This window comes from Giraffa tippelskirchi, chromosome 4 (assembly GCF_054371585.1).
Source record: "Giraffa tippelskirchi isolate mGirTip1 chromosome 4, T2T-mGirTip1v1.2.pri, whole genome shotgun sequence".
Lineage (NCBI taxonomy): Eukaryota > Metazoa > Chordata > Mammalia > Artiodactyla > Giraffidae > Giraffa > Giraffa tippelskirchi.
Genome location: NC_137278.1, coordinates 32,322,183 through 32,343,575, shown reverse-complemented (window position 1 = coordinate 32,343,575; position 21,393 = coordinate 32,322,183). Strand labels below are relative to the sequence as shown.

The 21,393-nt window shown below is 50.0% G+C and overlaps 1 protein-coding gene across 3 annotated transcripts in view; it reads left to right on the top strand.

Annotated features, from left to right (window-relative positions):
• OTOF (otoferlin) overlaps positions 1–21,393 on the top strand; it is a 90,443-nt gene that overhangs the window by 46,459 nt on the left and 22,591 nt on the right. For all 3 annotated transcript variants that reach the window (XM_081592807.1, XM_081592805.1, XM_081592806.1), the window contains 9 exons: positions 3,866–3,939; positions 5,422–5,548; positions 6,016–6,070; positions 12,165–12,296; positions 15,513–15,575; positions 16,002–16,086; positions 17,204–17,363; positions 18,145–18,331; positions 18,739–18,925. In XM_081592807.1, coding sequence (XP_081448933.1) covers positions 3,866–3,939; positions 5,422–5,548; positions 6,016–6,070; positions 12,165–12,296; positions 15,513–15,575; positions 16,002–16,086; positions 17,204–17,363; positions 18,145–18,331; positions 18,739–18,925 — 1,070 coding nt within the window. The remainder of the gene's footprint in view (positions 1–3,865; positions 3,940–5,421; positions 5,549–6,015; positions 6,071–12,164; positions 12,297–15,512; positions 15,576–16,001; positions 16,087–17,203; positions 17,364–18,144; positions 18,332–18,738; positions 18,926–21,393) is intronic.

Below are 21,393 nucleotides of genomic sequence, written 5' to 3'. Positions count from 1 at the left end.
TAGAACAAACAAACATCAATAGACCAGTAACCTAACCAACAATTTACCTTTTTTTAAATCCAAATCTTTAATACAAAGTGGATAATCTTTTAAAATTCCCTGATTAAGTTAACATTTATTTTAAAAATAACCTTTACCTTTTGCCAAGAGAAACAGGCATGCTGTTTTCTGGGAACTGATAAGCAGAAAAAGCTTTTCTTTTTTCAAAGCTTTTTTTTAAAAAAATTACTTTTTTGGCTGTGCTGGGTCTTCATTGCTGTGAGGACTTTTCTCTAGCTGTGGCAAGTGGGGGCTACTCTCTAGTTGTGGTGCATGGGCTCCTCATTGCAGGGGCTTCCCTTGTTGCAGAGCACAGGCCCTAGGGCACACAGGTTTCAGTAGTTTCAGCACATGGGCTGAGTAGTTTCAGCTCCCGGGCTCTAGAGCACAGGCTCAATAGTTGAGGCACACCAGTTTAGTTGCTCTGCAGCATGTGGGATCTTCCTGGAACCAGGGATCAAACCTGTGTATCCTGCATTGGCAGATGGATTCTTTACCACTGAGCCACCAGGGAAGCCCAAAAGCTTTTTCTATAGTGAATTATGATGTATCATCAATCAGAAGATTACAAAGGACAGTGATAGCCAATGACATCATGCTCTACTGCCCACAGTTCACAGGAATGAAAAGCAGGTCTAAGAGAAACAAATAGGTACAGAGCCTACAGTAAGAATCGGAGAATTACACTTATCCTACACATTATGCATTTTTTTTTAAAGGATGTCTCCATTTTGAGATAATCCCAGACACACAGGAATCCCATCAACGAACTTATCCACTTGAGATAGTTAAAATTATGCAAGGTCTAGAGAGAGGAGTTTCTCCCTTGAATTGCTTTGGGGTCTAGTAGACAATAGTCAGGCTTCCCTGGTGGCTCAGATGGTTAGGTCTGCCTGTAATGCAGGAGACCCCGATTCGATCTCTAGGTTAGGAAGATCCCCTGGAGAAGGAAATGGCAACCCACTCCAATATTCTTGCCTTGAGAATCCCAAGGACAGAAAAGCCTGGAGGGCCCCAATCCATAGGGTCCCAAAGAGTCAGGCATGACTGAGCAACTAACACTTTCACTTTCTGGTAGACAATGGTTGAATAAGTATAGTTTTTTTTTTAAGTCTCAATGTTTGCTTACAAATGTTTGTTTTAAGGAATAAAGTGACTTTCAAATTCAAGGGCCACAACTCCGTAAGGGAAGCCCCAGGCCCTTTTCCACTGGGGTGGGTCCTTGGGATTGGCATCAGAAATCCACAGTTCCCTGCCACCCAAACCTCCTCTGAGCCTCAGGCAGCAGGGCTAGATCCCGCCCATCCCAGGATGCAGAGTTGCTGGCTTCTCCAGGCAGGGCCTACTCTGACCTGACACCTGGCTTTGACCTACCATCTCAGAGCACTTTCCTGGGGGACATTAAAGCGGGGGTGGGGGTGGGGGAATGGGGACTGTGTGGCTAGAGCAGACTGTGTGTGATGGCAGCATGTAGGTCACACATGGACTGGGGCTGGGGACTCTAAGGATGACACAGCCCAGGAATGGCCAAGAAGTGATTGTACATGGTCAGCACAGGGCCCTCCAGGACACTCCTCGGTTATCCAGGAGAGCAGCAAGGCTGGGAGGAAAGGAAACCCAAACACTGAGACAGGAAGCGGAGACAGGGCCCCACTAGGCTCACTTCCTGTTGCAGAGTCAGAGTACGGCTGGCACCCCTGCCCTGAAGGCCACCAAGCAGGGAGAAATCTCACAGGATGGTGCGTTGTAAGCCAGGCAAGACGGTTCCTTTCTCACCACCCTATGACTGTTTTTAACAGGCTCACTGATCTGTTCAGTGTTAGGTCACCAGTGATTTAATATTTATAGCCTTCTCTCCCCAAAATGTATTGATGCTTAGATTATTTTTCCATGAGTCCCCTCTCTGTAAACATGGTCCCTGGGACTCTTCAAGATGACATCTTTCCAGCACAGCTTGCTGGTTCTTGGAGACTTTCTACCACCGTTCCCAATGGTCAGGATGTGGGATTCACATCCCCACAGAAGTGCAATCCTACAGCATCAAGGATGCAGTTGGAAGTACTGCCGCCCTGGAAGACAGGAGCTTCCATTCCAACTCTCTGAACCTCAGGTTTTTCATGGGTTGAAAGAGAAGCATATGGCCCTCTCAGGACATATGGGACTGCAGTCTCTCCCAGGACTGCAGTGAAGATGAAATCAGCAAACATCTGGAAAAGTCTTTGGCCCAGATTAGTTGCTCAAGGAAAGTTACATTGTCTCTTACTGGGGAGAAACTTTTAAAAATAATTCCAAAGGCATTGGTTTTCTTTTTTTAGAGTGACTTCTTTCCCTCTCCTCCTGTTGATATGCCTAAGATAACATGATGCTGTATAGTGTAAAGAGATCAGTGTTACCCCAACCTTCCTTCACCTGCCTCATGCCTTTTTAGGAAACCATGAAGCTGCCAGTGTTTCCTAAACTGTGAACTGGTGCCACATGAAGAAGTGGTTCTTAGTTGCTCTACTAACACACTCCTTCATGTCTGGCTGAGCATATAAAGAGTAAAGAAAAGGCCTGTAGCTAGGTTAAGGCCAGGTTTGGGGGATGAGATTGGCTCCCCAACCCTGAGTAGAGGGGCTTGAAGTTTCTAGGCCATCTCTACAAGGACAGAAGGTTTTCCAGAATCTCACATGACCCAACATAAAGAACAGGAGTCCTTGGGGAACCATAGCCAAACCTCCACTGGGAGATGCCTGACCCAAAGATGGGTGGGCTCTGCTATAGGTGAGCTCAGGGTTGGAGTCTGCACCCTGCCCCACCTAGGGATGGGGCCCAGAATGACAGGGGCAGAGCCAGGAGGAGGGAGAATGGGAAGTGCAGGGAGTCAGGTGTCCAGCTCATGCAATATTGACAGGGTAATGGAATACTGCACTTTACCCCCTGCTGGTCCTACTCCTGGTCCCTCCTGGAGTTAGAATCACAAGCTCGGCTACAGGGACATCACTGGAGGGACAGTAAGGACCCCCTTCCCCCTTTCCTCAGCTCTCCTGACTGCAAGGCCCTTCACCTGGGGTCACAAGGCCAGACCAACAAGAGGAAGAGGTAGGAACTATGGAGCCTGCCATACATTCCTGGAGGTTGGCCGGGGGAGGGGGGTGGGGGGGTGGGAGTGGGGGTTGCCTGGAGTGAGAAGGGACAGGCAAAAAGGGTAAAAGTACCAAAGATGGGGACAGGAAAGGGCCCATCTCCTTTTCACTGGGGACCAAAGAGAATCCAAGGACACAAAGGCAGGCTTTGAGTACCAGGGCTGTCTGAGAACTAAGCAGCTAGTTTCAGCCACACCTCCTACCTGCTCATCAGCTCTGCCCCTCTGAGTCCTGTTTCTGCCCTTCTGTTCTGATGCTTTGTCTCTCGTTGTCTGACTTTCTTTCCATCCAGCCGAAGTGCAGTGCACGGTGGGAGAGGATGAACCTTGCCCACTGGCGGAGCTCAGAGCTCTAAGACTGAACTGAGGGGGCTGGGATTAGGACCCTGAAGGGCTCCAGTTGAAACAGTTTTTTCCACCTGAAGGCCACCTTCTTGTGGTCGCCATCCCCAGCCTGCTCCTTAATGGTGTGAAGGCATGGGGAAGGAGGATATGATGGAGGTTCCTCTGCCCTAGTTCTCCTTCAGGGCTCCCAACTTGGGAAGTTTGGCCCCCAGGATATCTCGGGACCAGTAGGTAAGGGGCTGGAGCTTGGCTCTTCCTTTCCCTTACGAGTTCTCTCGGGTTTTGCTTTTCTGTCGTCTGTGTATCTTCGTCCTGACGTCCATCTCCCTCGACCTCATTCTGGCTGCCCCCTCACAGAGCCGGGAGGAGCGTGTTCTCAGCCATGAAGCTCGGCAAGAACCGGCCTCACAAGGAGGAACCCCAAAGACAAGGTACGGATGCTTGCCCCTGACCAAGGTCTAGTTCACCCCTCTCTCCGCACGTGACAGGGACGAAACCCCTCGTCTCGGCGGGCAGCGTCCCAATGGGCTCTCCTGCTATTGGCCGGAGGAGCCTGGAGAGGCCTGGCCTCTCATTGGCTGTCAGAGAAACCCGTCCTGAGAGTGGTCCTCCGGAAGGGGGCGCTCCGAGGGCTGGAGGTGGGTACCACATTTCCTCCGATCTAAAACAGCAGCAGCAGAGACCTCTGTCTAGTGGGCTCCTCCTGCCCTCTTTGCTTCCATTCTTCACACAGAAGTCTAGGGATTTTTTAATCAGAGGAGGGAATAACAAAAAAAAAAAAGGAAGAAAATTATTTGGCCAATTCCCTGTTTCTAGGGGAAAATCAGAATCCTGAGAATGCCTGCTCCATGGCAGGACTCTCTGCCCAACATTTACCTAGTTCCCTCTCAGGAGGCTGCAGGGACCGCCTTGGGGGAGAGAAGCAGGGTGGATCTGGAAGACTGGAGTGGCCTGTGGCACTGGCCAGGGGACACGGCAGCTGTTTAAGGGGAGAAATGGAAGTACAGTGGAGCTGTGTGTAGCTTTCTAAGCCAGGTCTGTGGATCACACGTCCACCATCCTCGGGGCTCCTGGCTTCTCTCACAGCATCCCCCGTGTGGCCCACTGATCCCAGAATCTCTCTCCTTATCTTTTGCCCCCATGTATATTCCAGCTGTGCCTTTCTCCTTCCTAGATTAATGAGGGTAGAGCTGCTGGCTGAGACTCAAACCCATCACTCTTGGGTAGCTTCTCAGAATCGTCATTCCTTCATCTCATTGGATTAATACACATCAGTACAGGGTTAGGTTCTGAAGTCCATGAGCTATTTTACAAAGATAAGTTTCTTCCTGAGTCTCAATTTCTTTGTCTGTGATGTGAGAATAGTACCTATCTTGGCAAGATATGACTATGAAGATTATGAGGGCTAGAGATATGTGTCTAAAGTGACTAGCATTGTGCCTGACATGTAGTAGCCACTCAGTAAATGGTAGCCATTGATATAAGATACATAAGTATGGATTCTCTATTCCTGACCTTCTTTCACAAAGGATGTTCAGTACTTGCATAAGTGAATTGTGGCGGTGGTTTAGTCACTAGCCATGTCTGACTCTTGCAACCCAGTGGACTGTAGCCTTCCAGGCTCCTCCGTCGATGGGATTTCCCAGGCAAGAATACTGCAGTGGGTTGCCGTTTCCTTCTCCAGGGATGAGTTATATTCAATTAAAATTAAAAGGCAAGGCCAGATACAATATCTGTTAAAGATCAAAATTAGGTCAGAAACACTGCAGATATGCAGACTATAACATTCTAAATAGATGCCTCCAAGGAAACCTTGAAATTGACTATTAGTTTCCTGGATGCCAAAGCAAAAGAGGAAACACCATCACTAACCCACCATCCAGTCCACCTAACTAGTCCTCCCTCTTCCCCAGATGAACCAGCTGTGCTGGAGATGGAGGACCTTGACCGCCTGGCCATTCGGCTGGGTGATGGGCTGGACCCTGACTCCATTTCGCTAGCATCTGTCACAGCCCTCACCACCAACGTCTCCAACAAGCGGTAAGTGGGCCGGAGGCTCGCAGCCCTGTTTGGCTTCACCAGGTCAGGCAGGCCTAGCTTGCTATGTTTGGAATTGGGGTGGAGGAGAATCAGAGCCCAAGAACAGCTCCTTCCTAACATTGCCCCTTTCTTCTTTTCCTGGATATCTCCTTCACCTCCCTCCCTGCAAAGGCAGGGGGCTGTTCCCAGCTCATTGAATACCTCTTGGCAAAGGGAAATCACAGGGCTGCCCAACACTTGAATCTGTTGACCTAATGACCTGCCTCCTTGTACTTCTGCCATTGGTTAGTCCTCTCTATTAGAGCCTCTGAGAACCACTAATCCCCTTTCTGTTTGGCAGTCCTGGAGTGTTTGACAAGCATGACTCTGTCCTTCCACCCTTCTCCAAGTTCTAACCACTGCCAGTGCCCTCCTCCCCTGCAAGCAGTCCCCTTACACCCAGCCTGAGAGTATATTCTCCTTCTCAGATCTAAGCCAGACATCAAGATGGAGCCAAGTGCCGGGCGGCCCATGGACTACCAGGTACGTGGGGGCAGCAAGAGTCCTCATGTCTTTCTGACTCTCTCGCAGGTGGTTCTGGCCAGATGAGTGTTTTAGACTCTGTAGAGGCATGGATCTGGGGGGTCATAGAGAACCACAAGCTGAATATAAATTACCAAATTAAGCTTGTTCCTGGAAAGCACTGATTGTTGTTGTTCAGTTGCTAAGTCATGTCAGACTCTTTGTGACCATATGAGCTGCAGCACACCAGGCTTCCCTGTCCTTCACTGTCTCCTGGAGTTTGCTCAAACTCATGTCCACTGAGTCGATAATGCTATCTAACCATCTCATCCTCTGTTCCCCTCTTCTCCTTTTGCCTTCGATCTTCCCCAACATCAGGGTCTTTTCCAATGAGTTGGCTCTTCACATCAGGTGGCCAAAGTATTGGAGCTTCAGCTTCAGCATCAGTCCTTCCAATGAATATTCAAGGTTGATTTCCTTTAGGATTTACTGGTTTGATCTCCTTACTGTTCAAGCACTGTGGACACAGTGTCATAAGTAGAGATAGAGACTCAAAAAGAACACAGTGTCATAAGTAGAAGGATACAGATCCAAAAAGGAGGGTCTGAACTCTGCTTATGTTGGTCAAAGCTCTCTTAGGATTTTGTAATGGACTTTATAAAGTGAGAGGGACTTAGAAAAAACATAGACCAAAGAACTTCACAAAAACATTTAAAATGAGGACCTCTAAAGACATACAGATTATTTGGTGTGATTTTTTTTCTAAATTGTTGCTTTGTATTATTTTAATGCTGGAAGTAATGTCAATCCTGGCTATCTATAGATGCTGAGAATGGGGGGGGGGGGCAGGGTTTCCTTCTCTTTGCTTCTCTGTATTTTCGGAAATTAACACTTAATTTTTTTTATTTGTATGTTTCTAAAACTGGAGACCAAATGGCTGAGATCTGGAGAGATTTGCAGCTGTAGATTGCAAATGTGGCCGCCAGTGCAAGTGGGATGGGGCATGGCTGGGAGCTACGGGGAGAGTGCCACGTAGGCAGAGGGCCCCAGTGCAGCCCTCCCAGCTCCAGGCCTCATCAGCAGCTTTGCAGGGCCACACCCTCAATTTTGTCTCTTCTCCCAGCGTTGACTGGAGCCTGAGAGACTGAGTTACACTAACATAACTCACAATGCTGCTGCTGCTGCTAAGTCGCTTCAGTCATGTCCGACTCTGTGCGACCCCATAGACGGCAGCCCACCAGGCTCCCCCGTCCCTGGGATTCTCCAGGCAAGAATACTGGAGTGGGTTGCCATTTCCTTCTCCAATGCATGAAAGTGAAAAGTGAAAGTGAAGTCGCTCAGTCGTCTCCGACTCCTAGTGACCCCATGGACTGCAACCTACCAGGCTCCTCCATCCATGGGATTTTCCAGGCAAGAGTACTGGAGTGGGTTGCCATTGCCTTCTCCGTAACTCACAATAGGCTAATGTAAAAACCGGAATCACCTAGTATTTATTTATAAACTGCAAACGAGAAGGGTCCAAGGACCATGCATTCCTCTGGACCCTCCCTTAGGGACTAACAAGGCCCAGCTGCTGTGAAAGGCTGATGGGCGTTCCTAGAATTGAGTGAGAGTGCTGGCTGGTCAGGGGAGTTACAGCCTTCAGGAGACCCCACCTGAATGCCTTTACACTTCCTACCTAGGTCCAGTGCCAGGCCCCAGAATCAGAATACCTTTTCCTGTGTCAGGGTTTGATCTTTGACTTCCCAAGCCTCATGTACCCTTCTTTAAGGGCAGCTGACCTCACCTCACTCAGGAGAGGATATTTAGGACTAGACACCACCTTTCTCTGTAGCAGGTACATTTGGTCATATATCCTCAAGGACACACCTTGTCTCCCTGAATCCTTGCTTTGGTTTGTTTTCATCCAGTTGGTGACCATCTTCCCAGGGGCTTGAAAATTCACCGTGGGCCATGTCAAGCAGACCTGCCCCTGTGGTTTCAGACAGCGTCACACCACTGAGCTCCTAGGACATTTGGGAATGTCACCTCCTCACCTCTCTGCCAAAACCCAGGCACAGAACATTCTAACACTTCTGAGGGCTTTTCCAGGACACTGGGCTCAGGGCGATGCTCCGAGCTGAAAAGAGAAAAAATTCCAAAGAACAAAGACCCTCATAGTCAGATACTGTTTCCTCCACAGTGTCACCAGTCTGCCACATAAGGGCACATAGAAAATAGTGCCATTGTTATTGTTGTGACTAGTGTAACTGTTTAAGTTAATATAATCTTAACGACCACTCAAACATCGGTATTACTGTATTTCATAGGTGAGAAACTGAGGCCCAGTGTAGATAAGGAGCTTGCCCCAGGTTATGCAGATATTCAAAGCTAGAAAACAAGGGTCAGTCCTGAGGGTGTCCTATCCCATCGTCAGAACAAATAATTGGGGACCATCTCTCCTTCTGGTCTCTGTTCATCTTTAGCTTACTGCCTACTGCACGTTTTCAAAAGCTCTCTCAAACTGCTTCCTGCCAGAGACTTTTATTAAGTGGACCAGACAGTCTGCCTCCGAAAACTTTGTAAACATTCCGAACTGAACAAAGCAGTTGTATTCATGTTTAACCTGGTAACACAGCATTCCCTGACAGGCTGGTTCACATCTCAACTGTAAGTGTTAACATACTTGGAGAGAGAGCTGTGAGGGTGAAAATGTGGGATTATTCTTGCTTTCAATGAGTGCAATGTATAAAGCAAGAAAACCTATCAGAAAGACTTCACTCTCTCGGAGAGCTTGGCTTTGCCGAGTTAGAAAGACCTCAACCAGAGGGACTTAGCTGAACTCAGATCCAGAAAGGATCCTCAGGGCTGAGAACCATCCTAAAGATTGGGTAGCTCTGAAACGAGGTCCCAAGGTCCTTTGTTTCTTCTGTTTCAGTCAGTTCAGTTGCTCAGTCGTGTCCGACCCTTTGCGACCCCGTGGACTGCAGCACACCAGGCCTCCCTGTCCATCACCAGCTCCCGGAGTTTACCCAAACTCATGTCCATTGAGTCAGTGATGCCATCCAACCATCTCATCCTCTGTCATCCCCTTCTCCTCCTGCCCCCAATCCTACCCAGCATTAGGGTCTTTTCCAATGAGTCAACTCTTCGCATGAGCTGGCCAATGTATTGGAGTTTCAGCTTCAATATCAGTCCTTCCAATGAACACCCAGGACTGATCTCCTTTAGGATGGACTGGTTGGATCTCCTTGCAGTCCAAGGGACTCTCAAGAGTCTTCTCCAACACCACAGTTCAAAAGCATCAATTCTTTGGCGCTCAGCTTTCTTTATGGTCCAACTCTCACATCCATACCTGACTACTGGAAAAACCATAGCCTTGACTAGACGGGCCTTTGTTGGCAAAGTAATGTCTCTGCTTTTTAGAATGCATGTTATATGTAAACCCTTTCCTGATTATCGACATCTCAAAAGCGAGAAGCCACAGCTTCCTCCCTGGGAATATACAGTTTGCCTATCAGAGTGGGCAAAGCGTGGCACTTGGCAGACATGTTCTTGGTGGATCATGGAGTCTTGAGCTGTACCCTCTCTTCCTAGCACCAAGATCATATACATTGTCACCTCCAAACATCTCTCCAGTTTTCATCCCCATGTCATCTCCCCAGCTCAAGCACAATATGGCAGCCACTTCCTATCTGGTCTCCCTGTCCTCATATTACCTCCTCCACACCATCCTCTACACCACCACTGGAATGGTCTTCTCAAAATGCACAACTGAACATATCACATCCCTGTCACCTGGAGACAAGAGAAGGTAAAGGATGTTTCAGGAGAGCAGCACTAATCTCATCTCAAGCTCCCACCCATGTTCTTGCAACCCTATCTGATCCCTCAGGAGCAGGTCAGAAAGCACCATGACTCATGGGATCTCCCAAGACAGAGGTACAGGTTTACACTCGGCATTGTTCCTGGTGATGACTTTCATGAAGCCACCTGGGGATCGTGGCCTTTATCTTGGGATAAGAAGATGTAATAGTCAGTCACCAAGAGTTTCCCTGGTTAGCTGGTCTGTTGGTCCCTTTGTGGCTGTATTCGCCTCCTCCTCTTCCATCATGGAAAGACAGGAGTCCTCTGCTCCTGAAGAGAACTAGGGGGCAAAAAGGCTATCATTATGGCTGGGTCTCTGGATGAAAAACAGAGAAGCCAATCAACTTCTCACATTGCAAGGATGAATCTCCTGATGGCATCTCTTTAGTACCTTATTATGCCAACACCGTGTTTGTCTACTTCCTAGTCTTGAGTTACTAGTCTTGAAAATATTTTCTTTTCATTTTTTTATGGAGGAGAGGGGATTGGTTAGTTGTGGGGAAAAAATGAAATTTAAAAAAAAACTCTTTGGTAAGAAAGTTTCACAGAGTTTAAAACTCTATAAACTACTATGCAAAGAATGCTCTGGAAGGACTTCTAGTGTCTATTTATGCTCTTCTCTGAGAAGTAAACTTCTCAGAGGGGCTCTATTTTGCTTTTAGCTCCCTGAAGAAATGGTAAACTCCTTCAGAGCTCCATATTCTCAGCTCCACTCCCTTTAGAACCTCAAGTTCACATAGAAATGCTTGCTTTCATAGTTCAAGTGTTACTTCAATTAGTAAATATTCAGTTTCTAGTTCTGTATACTTGCTTGGCAACGTTCTCATTGTCATCAGGGTTTCTATTTTTTTAACATCATTAGTTTTAATGCATGGATTTTTCTTGGCCTTCAGAATATTTATAAGACTTTGATGGACACAGTGGAAGATAATTTTCAACGCTATTCTTTTTCATGAAAAGGGAAAATAATTCTCTTGAGTAAAAATCGTATTTAGCAGTTGCATCAAAGCACAGCAATTAAAATACCATCTTTCCAAGATGAGAAGCATAAAAAGCAACTCAAACGGTTTCATTAGAAGAGAGCTGAGGGAAATGCTAATACTAGGTCAGCATAGGCTATTTTGTTAAAGTGCAAGTTCCAGAGACTTAAGTGTCACACACGACCCTACCTGCCTGGGACCCAAACAATTAACTGAAGGTAAATTCAATTGAGAAGCCATTTATAGGAAGAGCTCACATCTTCTAGACTTTCTACAGTTTACAAAGCACTTCAATGCACATTATCTCATTCAAACCTCAGGCAAATTTATGGATAGGAGGTGTCTCCACTTATAGCTGAGGCTGTAATGAGCTGAGGCTCATTGTCATTTCAGGAACCCCCCATTCTTCCTATTTATCATGGCCACCCTAGTGGAGCTTGACACCTCCGGATTCAAGCAACAACTGATGGCTTAAAATGAGAGTTCAGGAAAACTATGCACACACGCATACATACACACACGTCTCTCTCTCTCTGTATGTATATGCAAATATTTGTCGAATGGATGAACAACTCAAAAATGACTTCCTAGTGCAGAAGTACGATTCCAGAGAGGTAGACACCACTGAAAAAATACAGACTACACACAACATACAAGTATCAAGACAAAAAAAAAAATGTGCTCCAGCTGGGCACCAAAGCCTTACTGGGCACTCAAAGAGATTAAAAGAAGGGAAACCGGGAATATGGAAAGGGGCCAAATTCCAGAAATTAAAAAAGAGATATCAGAGGCTTGCAGGACTCAAATGAAAACTAAATGCACGTTAATGGAGACTTAGAAAGCATAATTCTTGAGTGCACAAAATCTCGGGGGGTGGGAGTGGGTTTGCAGCCCTCTGTGAGGCAGGACCGTTGATGCCAGTGAAAACTCTTGGAATCATCTGGAAGCTTTAAAAATACAGATGCTGGACAGCACTCCTCCATCCCCTCCCAAGATTGGGTTGGGTTGGTCTGGAGTGTGGTGTGGGGGCCTCAGGGCCTTTAACCACCACCCCCGCCTCCTTCCTCTCCCCCTGCCCCTTCCCCTGGTAATTCTGGTGCACACCTACTTGCAGATGATCCAGTTCACTCCCTTTATAAATGAGGGCACTGAGGCCTGGTGGGGAAAGACCCAGGATCACCAGCAGATTCAGCAGTGCTCAGACTGGTACCAACCAGGCTCTGACTCCTGCAAAGCCCGCTCCAAGTTCACGGGCCTTCCTTCTCATCTCCCCTCTTTCCTGCCCACAGGTCAGCGTCACAGTTATTGAGGCTCGGCAGCTGGTGGGCTTGAACATGGACCCCGTGGTGTGTGTGGAGGTGGGCGACGACAAGAAGTACACCTCCATGAAGGAGTCCACTAACTGCCCCTACTATAATGAGGTCAGCCTTGGGGCCCTGGGTGGGGAAGAGTCCTCCAAACTGTGGCAGAGCCTGGGCCCCGGCCCCATGGGGCCAACGGGAGAAGCTGGGACTCAAGAGTCACAAAGGGCTACCAGCCGGGTGACCTTGGTCCACTTGTTACAACCCCCAGCATGCTGAGTGCCACGTCCTCTGAACCTCCAGTCCAGACCCAGCCTGACCCTGGTCTGGCCAGGGTCCACCCTGTGAAAGGAACCTGGGCCCCGTCCTCCCCAGCGCTGCTCCCACCACTGCCAGTGAGTGAACCTCACACCCTGGGAGGCCTGCTCCCAGCTCTTTCCCCAGCCAGAGCCCTGGGGCAGGGCAGCCTCCTCCCAGCCCTGGCCCATGGGGGCACTAGAACCATTAATGAGCGCTTGCTGTGTGCGGGGCACTCTTCTAAATGCTTTAGGTGCATCATCTCTTCTGACTCTCACGCTATCAGAAGTTGTCACCATCAATCCCATTTTTTACAAGGGACATTGAGGCTCCTGGAGAAAGACCTGGCCCAGGTGCCAAGTGCCAGAGTCGAGTTCTGTGTGTGCATGCTTTCTGCTCAGCTGCCATCCTGGGTGCCTGAATCTCTGCGAGGTCCTTCCAGACCACTGACCATGACGCTTGGGGAGTGAGAGGGGAAAGGCTTGGTCCCCACTGCTGTCCATTGCAGCTGTCTGAGGCTACATTGAGGTTACAGAATCTCAGAGACCTTCTAGTTCAGTCTCTCCACCTTACAGAGGAGACTGAGGCCACACTGTGAAAAGGGCTGAGATCACAGAGAGTATTGTAGACAGAGCAGGGCCCAGGCTGTTCTGCCTCTGCCCACTGAGCTCTGTCTGTCCTCTCGGATGGCCACCCCCGCCCTGCTGGACACAGCCTCTGAGGCTGGGCTCCAGGGAGGGGCCCATCTTAATGAGCTGTGGTGAAGCGTGCCCCTCAGATACCTGAGCACACACCAGCCTAACCCAGAAGTCACTGACCTGGCCACTCTGGCCCTCCCTTTCTGGGAGGGGCCTCCAGGCTGTTTCTCAGTGGCTCCAGGCAGTGAGCTGTGCCAGGCTGGCCCTAGTGAGGCACAGGCATCCCACATCTCAGTGTCCATGCTGGGTGTGGTGAGAGTCTGCTACTCGGAGATGGGGGCGTCTCTCTGGAAACTGTGGGAGGCCCCAGTGGGGCACCTGCAGGAGTAAAACCCAGGCCTGTCTCTGCCCTTCACAGGAACCCAGGCTGAGGCCAGGGCCTGACTGAAGTCTCCTAAGCAATAACATGGAGGCCCCGCTCTCATAGCTGGTTTCCTGCAGGTCCTGGGCTGGGGACACTGCTGTTCAGGACCCCCTCAGCCCCATGTGACAACCTTCCCAGGAGTCAGGAAACTCAGGCTCGACATCTCTGACCTTAGGTCAGGACACATCCCCAACTGGAAAAGCCTCTGGCCTAGATAAGGTCTATTTTTCTCTAACAGATATGGAGACAGGGCTCCCACTGCCTTCCACGGTTATTTGATAGTGGTGGAAGCCTGGCTGGCTGACTGGAGAGCTCACCTTGCACCAGGTCCATATACCTCATGTTACATTCAAGTGGCTTCCTCCTTCCAAGGAAACAGAACTGATCTCCCCACTTGGTGGCTCCCCAGAAAACTCCTACTCACTCTGCAGGGTCCAGCTCAAATGTCCTTCCCTGTACTCTCCAGGTCAGAGGTCAGGGCTTTCCCCTCTCTTTGACAATAACATCCCTGAATTGCATTTGGTCCTTCATATCCAACCCAGGAGTCTCCTAATCTCCTGCATCACTGTAGCCCACTCCAGGGCGTGCCTTGTACCTGGAGGGCTTTGGTAACACTTTTCTGAATGGATATTTATCCAAAAGATGAAACAGAGATACACTGGGCCTCTGCTCTGCGCCAGGCTCAAGACTGGCAACATGGGAGCTGCAAACAGGACACCTCTTAGTTCCAGCCTAGAAACCATTTTCCAAGCTCTGTATTTATATCTGGGGCTTCCCAGCTGGTGCAGTGGTAAAGAATCCACCTGCCAATGCAGGAGATGCAGGAGACATGTGTTCGATCCCTGGGTCAGGAAGATCCCCTGGAGAAGGAAATGGCAACCCACTCCAGTATTCTTGCCTGGAGAATCCCATGGACAGAGGAGCTTGGCGGACTACAGTCCGTAGGGTCGCAAAAGAGTCGGACACCACCTAGCAACTAAACAGCAAGTCTTAGTTGTAGCACTCAGGATCTCTAGTTGTGGCATATGGGATCTAGTTCCCTGACCAGTGATCAAACCCAGGCCCCCTACATTGGGAGCACAGAGTCTTAGCCACTGGATCCCCAGGGAAGTTCCTTGACCCAGGTCACCATATTTAGATTCACAACCACGCCTCCCAGCAATGACCAGAATGCTGCCCCAGAGTGGTTCCACTTGGAGGCCCTGGTTCATTATCCCCCATCACAGAGGCGTAAACTGAGATTCAGAAAAGGAAGCGATTGGCCCAACAGTGGAAACTCAGGCTTCGTGGCTCTAAAGCTGCACTTTTACCCATAGTGATCTAGTGTGAGCCCCCAGCGGTCGGAACAGATTCTCCTCACTTACTCCAAGCACTTCAACATTTCTTCTGTCTCCCTGTCCATGAGTTCACCAAAGTAGCAGGCCCTCTGCTCACTGCCCACACTCTCGTCCCCAGGGCCTGTACCCCAAGGCCAGGAGACATGGCGGGCACAGCAACCATGAGTGGTAGCTCCCAGCTGGAGAGGACCGATCATGCCAACAGCATTTGTGTTTATAGCAGATTAAGTTCATCAGCTCTCAGTTCTAAGTCTCAGCTTACTTTATATTTTAACACCTCCAAACTTGGGGTGCATCTTCTAGGCAGCATTGTGGTTTAATGGTGATATCTATGGGACCTACACAACTACAGTGTATCTTACCGTATCTTACATGTATCTCATCAAACCTCCTAATGAGACTCCATGTGGGGGGCTGTCATTACATCCATTTGACAGCTCAGGAAGCTGAGGTTCAGAACGATGAGTTGCTCAGGGCCGCATGACTCCTCCCTGCCCCCGAGAGCTTTGTTCTGTGGGGACCAGTGGTTCGGGGCTCAGGGGACATGGGCTGGTGCAGACCAGCAATGCCAAGACAGAGGGACCTGGCACTGAGCCTCGGCCCGCTGAGTGACAGCAGGCCTGGGTCTTTCCCCCTCTAGTACTTCGTCTTTGACTTCCATGTCTCTCCTGACGTCATGTTCGACAAGATCATCAAGATCTCGGTGAGTAGGGAGCAGTGCACGGCAGGTGAGGCTCTTAGCTCAAACTGTACTTTTGTGCAGCCTTAAAAAGGGCGCCCTGTCTGGGCAGACCAGCCATAAGAAGGCACAGCCATAAAAAGATTCACAGCCAGCCAAGCAGGGCACAGGCTGGAGTTGGGCCCCTCTCACCCCATTAGCCACATCATTCTGTACAGTGTACAACCTGCTCACCTGTACCTGGCAGCCAGCAAAACACTGGTGAGGCAGAAGGGGCTGATACTAAACCTCAAAGAGATACCCCTGCCCTGCCAGACACCCTCCTGCTTGACCTGAAGCTCACTTCCCCAGAAAGAGTTGGAGGGGCGCCCCTCTATCAGTCAGCCCTTCCCTGCCCCACGGCCTCAGCCCCATCCTGCCTGATCTACGGCTGGTGGTTCTCCCCGGAAGGTGATTCACTCCAAGAACCTACTGCGCAGCGGCACCCTGGTGGGGTCCTTCAAAATGGACGTGGGAACCGTGTACTCCCAGCCGGGTGAGTAACTGCATGGCTGGGTCAGTACTGGTGCACACGGCTCCAGGAGCATGGGTCACGCATGCAGACTCTAACACATCTCACAGAAGCAAATGGCGACAGAGCCTTGCTGGGGACAGGTGTGAACTGTAGTTGAAATTGAAAGAGGAGTGGGGGAAAGAGGAAAGTTCTGAGTCCAGGAGATTCCAGAGTCGACACAAAATCAGAGGACAATGAGCCCTTTGTATGAGCTGTGCTCCCAGTCAACCTGAAGGGGCAGACCCATCCTAGATTAGCCTCCTCCTCTGACATCTGGTCTTTCCTCCACCTTGTCTTGGGTCCTAGGAGCATTGGGGTGACACTATTTGTCCCTGTCTCTAGGAGGCTTTCAGTCTGCAATTGGAGACAGATAGTAAGCAGATAGTTGCAGGAGATAGGAGATGTGCATATGGAAAGGGGCCAAGATCAGCTCTTCTGAGGAAGTCAGGGAAGGCTGCATGGAAGAGGAGACACACCAACAAAAGGATTAGAAGTTTGAAGAGGGAGCCAGAGGATTGGGGTGCAGGACAGAAGGGATGGGTGCATCCAAGATTAAAGTACAGCAGCCACAAAGGTTTGGGGCTGTAAAACAGCAATCCAAACTATTCGGAGAGGGGTCAACAGCTATGCCTGGCAGAAGCACAGGGGAAGGGTATGATGAACACTGGGGGCTAAGCAGAGCTGCATCAGGAGGCCCCACAGGGGATGCTAAGGTTGGCAGTCTTTCCCCCAAGCACTGGGGAGCCTCAGGTAGGTTTGAAATAGGGAGTGAGAGAGGGAGGGCCTCTTTAAGGGCTTTGTCTGGCCGCTGTGTGGAGACTGACCGAAGGGGTTGGGGACAGGAGGGCTGCAGGCCAAGAAACCAATCAGGAGATTCCTCCATCTGAAGCCATACCACACGTCTGGGGACATGGCCAGAGCTAGGACCTTGCCTTGGCCACCCTTGCTCAGGGACCTCTGTCTACCGGGTCCTGAGGCAGGCAGAACCATGGCCCCAGGGCCCCAAGACCTGATGACCTGGCCTCCACAGCCTGTCCCGAGGGTGGGTGCAGCCCTGAGTAGGGTCAGCCGGGGCAGCCCCTGCTTCTCACCACCGCAGAGCACCAGTTCCACCACAAGTGGGCTGTCCTGTCCGACCCTGACGACATCTCTGCGGGGCTGAAGGGCTACGTGAAGTGTGACGTCGCTGTGGTGGGCAAGGGAGACAACATTAAGACTCCCCACAAGGCCAACGAGACGGATGAGGATGACATTGAGGGGTGAGCTCCCATCCCTTTCTGGTCCAACCCTTCCTGGGGTGGAAAGGGAGCCCCCCGCCCCCCAGGGTGGACTTGGCCCAGAGACCTCACCTTCCATCTCCCTTAGTCGCCCACCCAGATGGCTCTGCTCTCCCTGGAAGGACTGAGGCTAGGGCCAGCCTCAGTGTCTGGGGACTCTCCTCATGGGGCAGAAAGGACTGGGGGATAGTCGAGGGTGATAGTCATTTGACATCCATGCTGCTGACTATGAGAAACTTGGGGAAAAAGTGTGGATTCCCAGAGCTGCGAGACCTTGAGTCTATACCCAGGAGAGCAAAGGGATTTTGTTTTCTGAAGCAATTCCAGGGAGTTGCCAGGGGCTTTTCAGAACTATTCTGGAACCTTGTCTGGATTCAGTGGGGAAAATCCAGGATCCAGTGGATCATACCTTCCTTGAGCCAGGGAGAGAAAGAGGGACCCCTGGTGAGGTTTTTGTGTAAAAGACAAAAGATGTGACATAAAGTACTCATATATTTTAATCTGTTTGAGCCTTATCGTATCCATGGGTGGTGCATGTTATTATTCCCATCTTAAAGCTGAGGAAACTGAGGCTTGGAGAGATCGGGAGATTTGCCCAGGATCCCACAAGAGAGCAGGTGCCCTAAACTCCGGTGTCTTTAGTTCTAGTATGGGCCTTCTCAGCTGTCCTTCACCTGCGGTCCTGGGCCCCGGAGGTATGGGGATGTTGGGGCAGGAATCAGCCAGGTGTGGCCACCACAACCCTAGCTGTTCATGCCGGCAGGAACTTGCTGCTCCCCGAGGGGGTGCCCCCGGAACGCCAGTGGGCCCGGTTCTACGTGAAGATTTACCGAGCAGAGGGGCTGCCCCGCATGAACACAAGCCTCATGGCCAACGTGAAGAAAGCTTTCACTGGTGAGAACAAGGACCTGGTCGACCCCTACGTGCAAGTCTTCTTCGCCGGCCAGAAGGTATTGGGGTGCAGGGGGCTGGGAGCTGGGGTGAGGTGCAGGGGATTGGGTGTGGGGTCCTGGGGATGAACATGAGGCAAAATCAGAAGCCACGAGGCTGGCCTTTGACCACCTTGGTGTGTCATCTCTAAAAGCGAGGAGAGAGAGAGGAGGGAGTCCAGCTCAGAGGGGCTGGGGTGGGGGCCCAGGCTGGGCCTTGGGGATTCCTCCCCGCCCCCAGGTCACCAACCGCTGAGGATGGGGGGCGCTGAGGGAGAAGAGCTAGAGAGGCTGGGGCGGAGAAGAGTACGGAGACAAGTACACACTCACACACACACACACACATAACGCATAGACACACACACAGAGAGACACATGTGCATACTCAGGCAGGTACACAAACCCTAACTCTCCCTCGCTCCCACCAGGGCAAGACTTCAGTGCAGAAAAGCAGCTACGAGCCACTGTGGAACGAGCAGGTGGTCTTCACAGACCTGTTCCCCCCACTCTGCAAGCGCATGAAGGTGCAGATCCGGGACTCAGACAAGGTCAATGATGTGGCCATCGGCACCCACTTCATTGACCTGCGCAAGATTTCCAATGATGGAGACAAAGGTCAGCAGCAGGAGACTGGAAGTGGGACTTGGGGCTGAAGGGAGTGAGTAAAGGAGACCCTTCCACACACATGCACGTGTGCACACACACACACACCACCATCACCACCACCACTGCTGCCTCCGTCCCATACCTTGGACTTAAAGGTGCCACCGGGCTTCACCAGCAGCCCTTGCCTCCAGGGAAGGGTGGAGACTCATGGTCAGGTCTGCACAGAGCTGCCTGGGCCCACGGAGCCAGGCTGCCTGTATTTGAACTCCAATTCTGACAGCTAGAAGTTTCGTGACCTTTGTACCTGTTTTGTAATCTGTAAAATGAAAATAATAATAATTATATACATATTATAGGGGTGTGTGTGTATGCGTGCATGCATGCATTCAGTCACTCCAGTTGTGTCCGACTCTTTGCAACCTCATGGACTGTGTAGCCCATTTGTGCCTGTGAAATTTTCCAGGCATGAATACTGGAGTGGGTTGCCATTTGCTACTCTAGGGGATATTCCTGACCCAGGGATCGAACCCACACCCCTTGCATCTCCTGTATTGGCAGGCAGATTCTTTACCGCTGCACCACCTGGGAAGCCCATATATGTGTGTACTACTGCCATAGTACCTAACTGTAGAATTGTAGGACCGGATCATTGAGCTGGGTACCAAGGATACAGAGCAAGAGAGGAATCCATCCTGTTCTCACCATGCTCCCTGGGGATGAGGGAGATGGGTGTGCTACCAAATGCTCAAAATCTGAGACAGAAGGCACAAAAGCCACCGATTGTATGGTTCCATCTGTATGAAAAGTCTAAGAGTAACTAAATGCATAGAGGGAAAAAGCAGATGAGTGGTTGCCAGGAGGTGGGAAGAGGAGGGGAATTGGGACAAACTACTAAGAGGTATGAGGTTTTCCAAGGGGGATGAAATGTCCAGGATAGTTGCACAATGCAGTGAATGCACTGAAAACCACTGAAATGCATCCTTTAAAGTGGAGAATTTTATGTTATGTGAAGTATGTCTCAGTTTTTTAAATGCTATTTTTTTTAATAAACTGTGGGCTTTCCTGGTAGCTCAGACAGTGAAGAATGAGCTTCTTACAATGCAGGAGACCTGGGTTCAATCCCTGGGTCAGGAAGATTCCCTGGAGAACGGAATGCTACCCACTCCAGTATCCTTGCCTGGAGGGTTCTATGGACAGAGGAGTCTGGTGGGCTACAGTCCATGGGGTCACAAAGAGTCGGATACAACTCCAATTAGTTTTTTATAAGCTAGGCAAAACAAAAACAAAACACATAAGGCAGAATTGGATCCATGCTACACATGAGGCACAAGAAATTCTAATGGGACAAAAATAGTTTGGACTAGGAATTGGGACAGAAAGCAAAGAAGAACTGAAGAGCCTCTTGATGAAAGTGAAAGAGGAGAGTGAAAAAGCTGGCTTAAAACTCAACATTCAGAAAACTAAGATCATGGCATCTGGTCCCATGACTTCATGGCAAATAGATGGGGAAACAATGGAAACAGTGACAGACTTTATTTTGGGGGGCTCCAAAATCACTGCAGATGGTGACTTGCAGCCATGAAATTAAAAGATGCTTGCTCCTTGGAAGAAAAACTAAGACAAACCTAGACAGCATATTAAAAAGCAGAGATATTACTTTGCCAACAAAGGTCTGTCTAGTCAAAGCTATGGTTTTTCCGGTAGTCATGTATGGATGTGAGAGTTGGACTATAAAGAAAGCTGAGCACCAAAGAATTGATGCTTTTGAACTGTGGAGTTTGAGAAGACTCTTGAGAGTCCCTTGGACTGCAAGGAGATCCAACCAGTCCACCCTAAAGGAAATCAGTCCTGAATATTCATTGGAAGAACTGATGCTGAAGCTGAAACTCCAATACTTAGGCCACCTAATGCAAAGAACTGACTCATTGGAAAAGACCCTGATGCTGGGAAAGATTGAGGGCAGGAGGAGAAGGGGACGACAGAGGATGAGATGGTTGGATGGCATCACCGACTCAATGGACATGAGTTTGAGCAAGCTCCAGGAGTTGGTGATGGTCAGGGAAGCCTGGCATGCTGCAGTCCGTGGGGTCACAAAGAGTCGGACATGACTGAGCAAGAGAACTGAACTGAAGAATTGGGGGGAGGGGCACTTCATGGAGGAAGAGAGTTTAACAGGTAGAGACAGAGAGGACCTTTGGAGAGAAGAGGAGGGATCTCCAGAAGCAGGTGACGCCCTGGTGGCACGCAGGTCTGCACAGACAGCAAAGGGCTGGAAGGCCTTGCTGAGAAGCTGGGGAGGTAGGGCGTCTGTTCTCCAGGGAGATTGTAGGCCACCCTGCAACAGGCACTAGGAAGCAGGAAGCATGACTTCGCTCCACAGAAATGGATGCATGTGTGTGTGTGTGGAGCCCCACAGCCAACTCAAGCTCCTACAGAGAATAAACAGACACGCGGAAGTGCACCAGAAGTGAAAGGGC